We start from the raw sequence: 13,135 nt of genomic DNA on the forward strand, positions 1-13,135 counted from the left end.
TAAACAAAATATATTCTTAGGGTATGTCTCCCTTTTCACTAAACTCCTGTTATCACCGTTCAGCAATTAAGCCATTTTATAATAGCTATTGCGCCTTAAATCTAACAATGATGCACTTAAGAGTCAAAATAGTCATACAAATTAAGTGGTAAACAAGTAGCATCAAAAATATACCGAGTTAATATGAAAATTACCTTAGTTTTTTTTTTTTTTAAAAAAAAGCCACATCAACTTAATTCCATATATATGGTACTACCTATTCAATTTATTAAAAATTTTAATAAACATAATAATCAAACTAGAGCTCCAAACTTATGCTGTTTTTTTTTTTTAAAGACACTACAACAGAAGACACAGTAAACACTGCCTTATAACAAAAAATACAAATACTGGCTGTAAAAGATGGAGAAATAAGAGGACAAATCTAGTTGTCTAAAAGACAATTCACTGTACACATTTTATTTACAGTTTTGTACACTGTCTTAATATGAATGGGACCGCTTTTCTATTTGAGCCATTTTTTAACCAAAGCAAAATATAACCTAAGTAATACAAAGTGTTAAAATACAGCATAAGATACAAAAACAGACATACTATTATATCTAGTTAGGAATGTAATTATGATGTTACATTTTTTTAAAAATCCACAATTATGTTTAGGAAATCACACAAACATAGATCACTGATTTGACTGAAATGCATAAATTTGTAGCAAAGCTCTAATGTTACAAAAAAACAAAAAAATTACCAAAGAATGCACAAAATTAATGTTTATTCCACCTTTATGTCATATTCCCAGATCCTTCACCAATGTTACATGAGCAAAAAAAAAAACTACAACAAAAAAATAAAATAAAATAAAATAAACAAACAAAAAAAAAAACCAACCAAAAAGAAAAAACCAAAACCAAAAACCAAAAACCAGAAAACAAAACAAAAACAAAACAAAACAAAACAAAAACCAAAAAACCAAATGAAATCAGAATCACTAATGTTATCAAGTAGGGAAACAAATAAATTAAATCTAGCAGCCATCAGCATAGATTACAGCAAAAAATAATGCTGTAAAAAAAAGAAACAAAGAAAATTGCTAGAAAATGGTATGCATCATACTCTTCCAAACCAGTAAAATATGTTACTGCATACAATGCAATGTACAACAGAAGTAATTCTCTGTAAGGTAAAGAAATGCAAGTTCTTTTCTGAATATTGTGGATAGATAAAATGTTTTTGTAATAGTAATGCTTCTACTAAGCTATTACAGAGTGGGCCAGGAACACATTTATGGATTCTGGGGATGATGTGTACTGTAATTCTTTGATTGGGATAATAGTTACTCTAGTCAAAATAGAAAAAAATTTGAACACAGAAGTACAAGACAAAGGCGAATGAGACTTCTCATATATCTTAGCAACATTTAGATGGAAATCAAATTTAAATGCAGTCCACTCTGCTTTTGAAGAGGCTTTGGTTCAGCTCCCAAATCTCGATTGCTTGACGCAGTCTCCTATGAAAGAATACTCAGAAGGTGTCTTCTTAAACAACAAACCTATTTTTAGTGGTGGAGCCGCTCTTAGTAGCTGTGTCTGCATGGGACTGATAACCAATCACTATCTTTGGAGGAAGTCCTAACCTTTCCTTGTATACCTTCCTGAAAAGGGGGAAAAAAAGAAAAGAATGCCATTACTTTTGTACTCACAGAAAAATATTTTATTATCTATTCTTCTAGGTAAGAAAATATATTACAGAGAATAAAACAGACAAAATACATGCATTTTCTTTTTCCATTTATTGATGTTTACACACACTTTAGTTTCTCATGCTGATTATTTCTAATCAGTTTCACATCTGCTCAATTTTAGGAATAGATAACTAATAAAATAACAATGTACCTAAAGATTTAGATAGTGCTTTCCTCACTAATCTTATAAAGCAGGCAAAATTTTGATTGCCCCTATTTCACAGAAGGGGAAAACAAGGCAGCTAGTAACACAATTTGAACCCAGTCTCTTCTGTTTCCAAAACTAAAGCTATAACAAACACATCAGCAGGATAAGCAAAATTCAAGACAAGAATAATAATATTCTATGAAAGTGATCTACAGTGGAAAATGGACAAAACAGTATACACACACACACACACACACACACACACACACACACACACACACACACAGTAAGTGCTTTATATATGGTTCAAAATAAAAATCCTTAAAATGTTGTTCTCTGACAAAGTACCTGCTGAAGAACTAGATAAAAAAAAAAAAAATGTGTAAAACAAAAGACTTTGTTGAAACAAAATGTCTTTTTTCACTGCTATATGGTATGACAACTATTTCCCCTTAACAGAAGGTAATCTAAAATGTGACTGGTTTGGAGTATTGATCAAAAATCGAAGGGAAAAGCCCACAATTATTTAGTTTAAAAAAAAAAGGAAATATCAGAAGGCTTTAAAATCAACAAAAATCCAACCATCACCACCACAATTATGGTCATTCATTCAATTGTAATGGGACTTTATTAACTGTGGGAGACATTTATGAGGCATGGCTGACTGGGATGAGACTGTTACACTACCTACACTACCTTTAAGCGCTACTTTTATAGGCTGATAGAAAAAATTTTGCTTGTAAAATCTGAAAATTTCTGGAACCTATGAAATCAATTTAAAGTGAGTGAAAAAATTCACACACTAAAAGCATAAAAATATGTACAAATAGAAAATATTTAAGAGAGACATACAGAATACCATTATGTGAACTATCACTCGGATCAATTCAGTTTTTTTCTTTTATAGTTACTTAAAGCATTTTTGTTCTGTTGTAAAGTTTTTGTGTAATTCATTTGCTTTTTGTTGTAATGGCACTGGAATTTAAAAACAAACTTCTCATCCATTAAAAAAAAAAAGAGAGAGACATATATTTCAGATAAAAAGTAAGGTATTCAAAAGACACACCACAAACACATTTATTAGAGGAGAATATGAATCAAATTCTTTCAATGTATAGGAAGTATCTTCCCCAATACTAAATACTGAACAATTTGAAATGAACATGGTTCACAGCTAGTATGAGTTCAAAAGCAAAATTTGAACCCAAATCCATTTACTTTAAGGCTTCTATGCACCATGCAATACAGCTTCTCATTTACTTAATACTTGCTGCAAATGTATATCCCAAATAAATATTCCTATTGGAATTTTTAGATACTAATTATTAATTTAAATGTATCTTTAACACAGAATGCTCACATAATTTTCATCAATCTGAGCAAAAAAATCAAAACTTAATGTAATAAACATTTTGAAAGAAAATCTAGCATGAAACCTGTACACATTTTGGCCTCTTATACTGGCCCATCCTTTACTTTTCCGTCTCATTCACCCCATTTTAAATATCCCAGAATTAAGATTCATGTTTTGGGTATGTATGAATGTATGGCATGACTTTTTTCAGAGTATCAAGAGTCAATGACAAGTATAACTGATACTAAAATAAGGGGAAAAGTGCTAGTGAACAAAATTTTGTTAATAGTTTTCTACACAATGGCAGAATATTTAAGTATTTTCATTAACTATTTCATTTTATTACTAGCCTCAAAAACACTGTGAGAGAAAGAATAAATCAAGTGTAAGAGAAGAGGGATCATGTAACTAATAAAACATAAATGTAAATTCTTGAGATTTTGTAAGAATGAAAATGAAGTGTTCATGGAAAGCACCCTCAAGCTATAAATAAAAATATGCTTCCTCATCTTTTAATACTCTAATATTGATAAATACTTTAAAATGCAGCTTACCCTATATGTGTAACAGCATCTCTGTTTTCACACTCAGTAGTCCATATTGCTATCTTATCGCCTTTAGCTCTAACATTAACAACAGCTCCACACACATCATCACTGTAGTCATCAAATGACTCCCCAATAAGGCACAGCAGCTAACAAAGAAAAAACTTTCATTAGATTACAATATATTTATGTATTTATATATAGACAACAGTTCTTCATTGATAGTCTTCTGCTTTTAAATTAACACTTTACATTAAGTCACTTAGTACAATTCTTCAGATAGCTGAGGAACAGATGAAATTCAACTTACATAAAAACCAGCTATAGATAAAACTGCTAGTTTCTCTGATTCTTTAAGGAAAAAATTCAATAACATATATTTAATAAAAAATTATTAATTAAGGTGATTCATTAATTAAACATCCTTTGTATTAAACAATATATTGGTATATAAGCAATTACTCACATTTTCCCAAATAGATGTTTCTTATAATCTTTTCAAACAAGGGAAAGACATTATTTAATGAAACATTGTTTCCAAAGGATTGGAATTATCATTAAGAGACAATACTCTTAAACTGCCTGTTGGAAAAATTATTTGCAATTTAAAAATCTTACTGTCTCTAGCCAAAAGCGATCAAGGTCACTTCGTCTCTGCTGTTTGTTTAATGTAATTAGCCATCGTCCTCCTCGTTTGTTTTTTTCATCTTCCCACATAGGCTCGATCCCATCCTATACAATAAAAGGGCAAATTATCAGGGAAAACTGTTTCAAAAACTGATTACTGAAGTTCAAATCAAAATATCAATTCCCCGTCATGCAACTTTGCAAACAAAAATTCTCTTTGCCTCAATAATGTCCACAAATAATCCTACTGAATATGAATTTAAATTAACCCATTAATGCAGTCCTTGAAACTATAGCATCATTACATACTACATTTAAGATAAAGATACTAGTTCCTTAATTCAAAATATACTTATAAAAACCACTTGACAATGCATATATGCATATATACGCACAATATTTGTATACTGTTATGCCATGTTTCAAGTAATAATAAGACAAGATTTCTTAGCTTAAATAATTCATGTCCACTTTGTTTTAAAATCAGCAATTGTTAAGTCATACCTTAAAAAGTGAGTAGTCACAGCCAGGCATTAAATTACTAGACAGCTGGATATGGTTGTATAAACTATGTAAAAGAAAATGACAGTTATGAACAAGAGAAAATGGGGCAGAATTAAGATCTTTTAGTACCACTTTTAAAGACTATGATGAAAACACAGATGACAAAATTAAGATATTTAAAATTCATACTTATCAATTAAAATGATTTATTAATCAGATTTTCATTCATGAATGAAGTTCAAGAATTTTCTTCTGATATCGTGAACAGTTTTTGATGTAAAATGCCTAATGTTTCTGTAATGTCAAACATCAGGTTGTCACATCTGATCCAACTTGACTTATTTAATATAGTAGGAACAATAAGGGTATATGTATAAACTTATATGACCACAAAGGTTTAAAAGATTTAAGTAAAATGAATTATTTAGCCTAGAGCAGAAGAGAGTTTTTTTTTTTTTTTAAACTGTTTTTAACTGTATGCTGGAGAATCACAAACTCAACAATTGAAAGGGATCTCAAAGTCCAGCTAAGCTACTTCACAGACGGCTGGGCTAGAAATTCCCTCTACAACAACCCTAACAAGCAGTCACCCAGACTTTAGTTTGAAAATCACTCCTTTGGGGCAGCTAGGTTGTGCACTAGCTCTGAAGTCAAGAGGACCCGAGTTCAAATCTGGCCTCAGACACTTAACACATCCTAGCTATGTGACCCTGGGCAAGTCAGTTAACCCCAATTGCCTCAGCAAAAAAAAGAAAAGAAAAAAAGAAAAAGGAAAATCACCCCCCTTTGATTACCAACCCCCTCCCACATTGCCGAAACATCTCATCTGACCAAGAGTCAAGTTTTCCCTTTAAATTAAGGGGTTGTGTTTCTGTAGCACTCACAAATTGTTCTTATTCTCAGATGCCTAAATAAATCTGTCCACAATCTCTGTTCATATGGCAATCTATTATTTCCTGACCAAACCTTTTCTACTTCAGGCTAAATATCTTCAGATTCTTTAACTGATCCTTTATATAGTATAATCTCTAAGTCTCCCTCTGTCCCCGAATCATTATTCTCAATCTATTCTCAATGCTCTCTAGGCTCTGTCAATGTATATCCCAAGATACATCACAAAAATAGTAAAAATGACCATTGCTACGTAAGGGACAAAATGGAACTGTAATCAGTGGTATTCTGGACACCATGCTCCTCACTATGTAGCTTAAGTCTGCAATTCTTTTTTGGTTACCATGTAATACTGCTGGGATAGACAATTAAAGTTAGCTTTACAAGAGGATGCTTACTAATAATCTATGCTGGGAGAAAGAACAAGAAATAAAACATGAAATGAGATATTTTCATGAACACAAGGAAAATTATCTTGAACACAGGGCAGTAAGAACACTGAAACAATACTCAATTCCCAAAGATATTGAAGACCAGAATAGAGAGTAGCCATCTGGGATGATGTAGGTACTCACTTCACTGGAAAAAGGGGGCTGGACTAGTTGACCTCTTGATGTCCCCCTTTCAGCTATATGATCCTGTCAATGAATTATGGACTCCCTATATGACAGTTTTGGGGAGGACATATTTCATACAGATTAAAAATACAAACTATGCAGAAATGATGAATATAATAGTAGGTTCATAATGTGAGCCTAATGTGGAAGTTCTACATAAAGTTTTCAAATACTTAAATTACCTAATATCTTATTAGTTGCACTCCCTCTTCCACCAACACAAACTAAACTGATGGCTGTTATAGCTTTAAATCATTCTTTGGTAAAACTGGCAATGCATCTTCCTACCCCAGATAGGCTGGTCCATAGGTCTGTCACCAGGCCTATATTTTCCACCTTCATGGAATCTGTTGAAGCTTTCCCATTGCTTGAGATAAATCAAAGTTACTTCTATGTGAAGATGAGCCAGCACTAAAGAATAAATCTCAGGTGGTCTTCCTTCAAAAATTTAACTTAAGAAGAAAATGCTTCAAGGAATGAAAGAATACAAACCCTGCTCTATTTCTCCAGACAATTTAGATAAATCTAAGATAAGAGTGTGGCTATTTATGGATCATATGTCAATTTTTGGTTCATATGATACTCACTTTTGGATGAGACATTGTTCTGGAAGTAAAGGGGACCCTTGTAACTATGATAGTTATAAATACTGCTACACTTCCTAAACAATCTATATTCCCTTTCCCCTGCCACATGAACTGAATAAAAATTAAAATATTAAGAGATATTGTATCAGAATTAATGTTAAACCTTTCTAATTTGAGGGAAATCTTCAAGTGGTTTCTCCTCAAATATCTCAAGGGGACAAAATACATTATCCTTTCTTCTATTTGCCCTGTAGTTTTGTCAGCATGAACTGTATTTAAGAAACCTGGAAAACCCACCACACCCTTATTAAGCCAACCGCATGGTCCCAACAATGTAAGGCCCTATGAGCATACTTGTTGCTGGCCTTTCCAGAAAGCAGCTGGAAGTAAACTATGTGATTAACAGAGAAGTGATCAAAAGGTATAAAACTTTCCAAAAATGACAATACAAATGATTAACAGCCATATTATTTAAAAATGCTTCAAGTCTACTACAAATTAAAACCACTCTTTGGTTTCACCTCATATCTTTCAAATGGTAAAAATGATAAAGTACAGAAATAGTCAATGTGTAAGGGCTAAGGGAAGACATGCATATTTAATAAATACAATGTTAGTGGAACTGTGATTTGGTCCCATAGCTCTCCTTCCTAGGTGCATACCCTAAAAGAGGTCACAAAAAAAGAAAGATTCCCATACAAACCAAAAATTATATTTGTAGCAGCACTTTTGTGACACTGATAGAAAAAAGAAGCGAGAAGAAAAGAAAAAAAGAACAAAACACACAGTATAGGAAGCCTCCCTAATCCCCCCCTTAATTGTAATGCCTTCCTTCTGTTGTTGAATTTATCTTATTCATCTTGTTCATATATAGTTGTTTCCATATTTTGTCCATTAGACTGTGAGCTTCTTGAGAGCAGGAATTGTCTTTTGTCTTTTTAGTACTTTAGGGCAGTATCTGACATATATTAGGCATTTAATAAATGCTCGTGGTACAAGGGAGAGTTAATGGAATGGATTTGAGAAATAAAAAAATATAATAAAATTAACTTTACATTTTAAAGAAAAAATGATAAATAGTTCATTTTTAAAGTTCTTTGAAAATGGAATGCTGCTTTCTAAGTAGATAGGAATCTGGGTGAAGCTTTGGTTTATAAATTTAGGAAAATTTTATACTTGCACTAAACAGGTTAATACATGAAAATAGCATTAAGGGAGCCTATTTATAGTGCTTTATAGTTTACAAAGATTTTCTTCACAACAATTCAGTGAAATATTTAGGTGAAAAGTATTCAAAACTCAAAAAGGACATTTTGCCTAGTCAAATACGTAGCAGAGCAGGGCTTGGCACCAGGTCTTCTGACTTCTGTACTTTTTCCATTATGCCACAATGAGGAAGGAGGAATAGTAAGATTTAAAAAAAAAAAACAAAAAAACTGAAGTTTATTTGGAACAAATGGTATAATGCTAACAAGCAATGGAGAAAATAGCAGGGAACTATTCAAACACTTTTTTAAAACACTTGTTTCCACTACATAAACAGTAATAAAACTTTCATGCTACAAAAGAGAGAATACAAATAAATGGTTAATAGAAAAATGAAAACCAAAACAGCTGAGAAGATAGTAGAGCATATATAGCTGCTCTTAATTAGTTTAAGTTACCAGGCACAGTGGATCATCTCAGGGGTACTACTGGAGAACTGTCATTGATTTCTGAGAAATTAGTAAAAGGGCAAGGTACCACACTGTACCAGATATGAGCAAATGTCCTTGTTTTCAAAAAGAGGTGGATACTTCAAACAAAGAAGGTGAGCTCCTTTTTTCTTACTATATTGTCAGGCTCAATATGCTAGTCACTGAGGATACAAATAAAAAGAAAAAAGGTTCCTACTCACAAGCAGTTTACAGTCAAAGGGAAAGAAAAGTACATATATATTTATGTGTGTGTGTGTGCACATGCACTATAAATAAAAGGTGAATATAGATATAATGGGGAAAGAGGCTTCACACCAGCAACTGGTAGAATCAGAAAAAGCTTCATTTAGAATGTGATGCTATGATCTTTGTCTTCAAGAGAAAGAGAAAAAAAGATAACCTACACAGAGGGAAAGTATTTCAAACAATTCGTATGAAGACAAGAGATTAAAGTAGAATGGGGGAAGAGAAGAAAGAAGGTCAGTATTGCTGGATTATTTAGTGTAAGAGGGGAAGTGATGTCAAATAAGGCGGGGAAGACAGTTGATAGCTGGTTATAAAGGGTTTCTATATAAGAGTTTTTATTTGATACCAGAAGCAATAAGGATCCAATAGAGTTGCTGATAAGACGCTATCATTACAGAAAATCACTATGGAGACAGTGTGTAGCATATAAGGGACAGATGCGGGTAAAAACTTGAGGTAATTAAGAGGCTGTTCAATAACCTAGATCAAAGGCTATGAGGGCCTGAGGTTAGACTAATTGCACTGAATAAATATGGGGTGGTTCAAACATGAGAGTCTAGATTCTAGACTTTATGAGCATTTCAAAGAGTAGATGATCTCAACAGATCATAATAAAATTGATTAATTTCTTATTCTTATTATCAAAGATTAAGAAAACTTCTTGGAAGAAAGCTAAGGACATACTATGCCTGGATTTCGTCAAGATTATCTTGACCAAAAAAAAAAAAAAAAAAAGTTATCTCGACACTCATGATGTCCTTGTGGGAGAGAAAGGAAAAGAAAGAGGAAAGGGAAAAGAATAGGGAAAGGAGAAAAAAGTATACTAGATAGTAAAATGGTCAGTTGGATTAAGAATTGTATAACTGATGAGATACAAACACACAATTTTGACCTCTCAAAATGATAGAAGTTTAACCAAAAGACTGAATTGCCCTGGAGTATGGGTGGACACAGATGGGGTAGAGTCTGGATCTGAGTATTTATTAAAATTGTATGTCCAGACAAGTACTTTCCAACACTGGGTTCCTGGAGACTATATACAATTCATGGTAAAGTCCCATTCCATTTTTATTGTGGTCAGTTATTTGGCTCAGAGTGAAAAGAAGTAAGCATATGTACAACCAATTTTGCTAGAAGTTACTCCCAAGTAGAAAAGAGGAAAAAAAAAAATGACTATTAATTTAGGCACTCTTACAAATTTTGGTCAATATTTTTCACTGATACAAACACCAGGCATACATAAAGAAACTCAGATTGAGGGCAGCAGCGCATGAGAAGGATCATAAGGGTGATTCAAATCATGAACTCTCTCTTTCCTCTTCTCCTCCTTTCCCCAGAATTCCTAGTCATGATCCAGTATAGTGAGGGGTTTAAATTACCAATGTCAAATACTTTTAGAAGCAGGAAGGAAAATGTCAGAAGCTGAAAGGATGCTGAGAAGATTCCCATGACTTCCATGTCTAATTCTTAGGAAAAAGTTTTAATGTTCACATTATTCAGACCACAGAATGAATTCAACAAGACTTATATAACTAATGGCTAATGACCCCAAATTACATAAAAATATAACCATTATCATAAAAGCAAACTAATCTAGAATTTAAAAACAAACCTCAAATAAAAGATTACTTACGCCCAGAAGTCCTCAACAGTATCAAACTTAGAGATCAGACGAAGGTTTGCTTGCCAAGTTTTGCTCTTATCATTTTTAAAAAACCAGAGCGCCCATCTAAAAATTAAAAAAAAAAAAAAAAAAAAAAAAAAAAAAAAAGAGAGAGAGAGAGTGAGAGAGAGAGAGATAACTGAAATCAGAGGTAAATATAATAAGGAACATATGCTTTTATTCAAATAAATGAAACTAACAGAGAAACTTTCTACAGGAGGTTAAGTAAACTGAGAAGTTGACTTGCACTGGAGATTAAGAATTATGAATTCTAACCTATTCTACAAATATTTGCAATTTCTCAAATTTCATATATATATAAATATTAAATATTTGTGTAACCATATTACATATTATAAATGTAAACTTATCTGGCTGGACTAATTTGCAAAGAAATGAAGGAGTCTGAATTAATGAATTTTCCATTTCATATTCTTAAACTCAAGTACCAAAACTTTTAAAGAGAGTATATGTCAAACTATTGTGATTTTCAAAAATTCTAACTGTAATACAGCAATATTTGACAATTCACAAGTGATTCCCTCAACATAAAGAATCACAACATAAAAGGAGCTTCTCATTAATGTCATAAAGACTACTCTGGCAGATTCAGATCTAGTTAAAATCTTATGGTAATCACACTCAAATATTTCAAAGTACATACACCTCAACTCAGGAGGCTTGCATTCTAATGTCATTCCTTTACTTCCAATTATAAGTGACTGGCCAAGTCTCTTCACCTCTGACTCGTTTCCTCATCTAGAAAATGGGGATAATATGATCGACTTTCAAAAGAAAAGCCTCGTCATAATGAGATGCAATATAGTAACTTATTAAAAATCAGTTATCTGACCCACAAATTTAACTCCTCATTCTCTGACAATGCTAAAGAAGTTGGGGGAGGAGGAAAGGGAGAATTGCTATTCACAAAAATGTCTCCCATTCTTTGGAAAATACATTGTGATAAAGGATCTGCAAAGACTATTTGATTTGAGACCTTGAATCAGGCATTTAATATTATGGATTTAATAAAAGGATGACATTACTTTGAGGCCTACAGTTGCAAAAAAATGGATGTAAAAGTAACAACACTGGAAATATTCCCTCTATACTATCCTTCAGCAAATTATCAATGATTCAAATCACACACACACACACACACACACACACACACACACGCACACCATTAAAGAACATTAATGCTTGCTGATTTATTTTATTATATACACTCTCTCTCTAGTCCTCCCAAATAACTAGGTTCACACTTCTGGATCAAACAAGATAATACTTTAAAAAATATTTAGCATAAGCATGATATACATGTGTAAATATGTTTAGAAGAAATGCACGTTTAATATATACTGTATTATAGTCTAGGAAAGGGAGGGAGAAAAATCTGGAACACAGGTTTTGCAAGAGTGAATGTTGAAAACTATCTTTGCATGTATTTTGAAAAATTAAAAAGCTATTATTGTATTTTTTAAAATTTGCACAGTTCCTGACACACAGATGTTTAAACCCTATTGCTTTCCCTGGATTATCCTTTGGCCATCAGCTATATGCTTATTTTTTTGTTGTTATCACCATATGGCATTTTTATTTGAATATCACCACCCACTGTAATGATGCTCATATTTAAAGACAAAATCACTATATTATTTTTAATATTTTTATTTCCAATATCCAACAAATTGACAAAGATAAAAAATGAGAAGAGTCAATAGAATTGATCAACATTGGAGGGTGTGTGAAAAGACATCACAAACATACTGTTGTTAGAGCTGTTAACTTGTAAAACACATTCTTGAAAGCCATTTGGAAAAAATGCCAACAAAGATCCTTTGACTCAGAACACATTAGAAGGCATATATCCTAAAGATGGCATTGACAAAAAGCTCCATATACATCAAAATATGCATAGCAGCACATTTTGGAATAGCACAGAATTGTAAACAAAGTCCGATAGTGGCTGAGAAATTGCATAGCAAATCATGATACCCAAGTATAGTAGAATACATAATGAATACTTGTAAAGTGAAATAAGCACTCATGAAAACCATACATACACACAGACTAAAGAATAAGCAAAAAACAAATCAAACTGAATGCTACGAAACGATGAAAAACAAGCATGGCCCCAAAGATAACATCTATGGAAATAGCTCCCCCACCCACTTCCTTCAACTTACAGATGAGGTCGTAGGTTTGCAGGTATGAAAAAATTATGTCATTTAAAAAATGTTGATTTTTACTTCTTCTTGTGTTAAAAAAAAAAAAAAAAATTAGGGGTAGCTAGGTGGTGCAATGGATAGAGCACTGGCCCTGAAGTCAGGAGGACCTGAGTTCAAATCTGGTATCAGACATTTAACATTTCCCTAACTCTATGACCTTGGGCAAGTCACTTAACCACACCCCAATTGCCTGGGGGTGAGGGAGAGAAGGGGTGGAGGGAGAGAAATATACATATACACATATACACACACACATAAACACATATATACATATACATACATAC

The 13,135-nt window shown here is 32.5% G+C and overlaps 1 protein-coding gene across 2 annotated transcripts in view; it reads right to left on the reverse strand.

Moving 5' to 3' along the window:
• Window positions 1-428: 428 nt before the first annotated feature.
• EIF4E (eukaryotic translation initiation factor 4E) overlaps window positions 429-13,135 on the reverse strand; it is a 45,539-nt gene continuing 32,832 nt past the window's right edge. For both annotated transcript variants that reach the window (XM_051966489.1, XM_051966488.1), the window contains exons 3-7: window positions 10,591-10,686; window positions 4,920-4,983; window positions 4,407-4,520; window positions 3,798-3,937; window positions 429-1,651 (exon numbers count right to left, since the gene is read on the reverse strand). In XM_051966489.1, the coding sequence (XP_051822449.1) occupies window positions 1,537-1,651; window positions 3,798-3,937; window positions 4,407-4,520; window positions 4,920-4,983; window positions 10,591-10,686 (529 nt within the window). In that variant the 3' untranslated portion in view covers window positions 429-1,536. The remainder of the gene's footprint in view (window positions 1,652-3,797; window positions 3,938-4,406; window positions 4,521-4,919; window positions 4,984-10,590; window positions 10,687-13,135) is intronic.

The sequence above is a fragment of the Antechinus flavipes genome, chromosome 6 (assembly GCF_016432865.1).
Source record: "Antechinus flavipes isolate AdamAnt ecotype Samford, QLD, Australia chromosome 6, AdamAnt_v2, whole genome shotgun sequence".
NCBI lineage: Eukaryota > Metazoa > Chordata > Mammalia > Dasyuromorphia > Dasyuridae > Antechinus > Antechinus flavipes.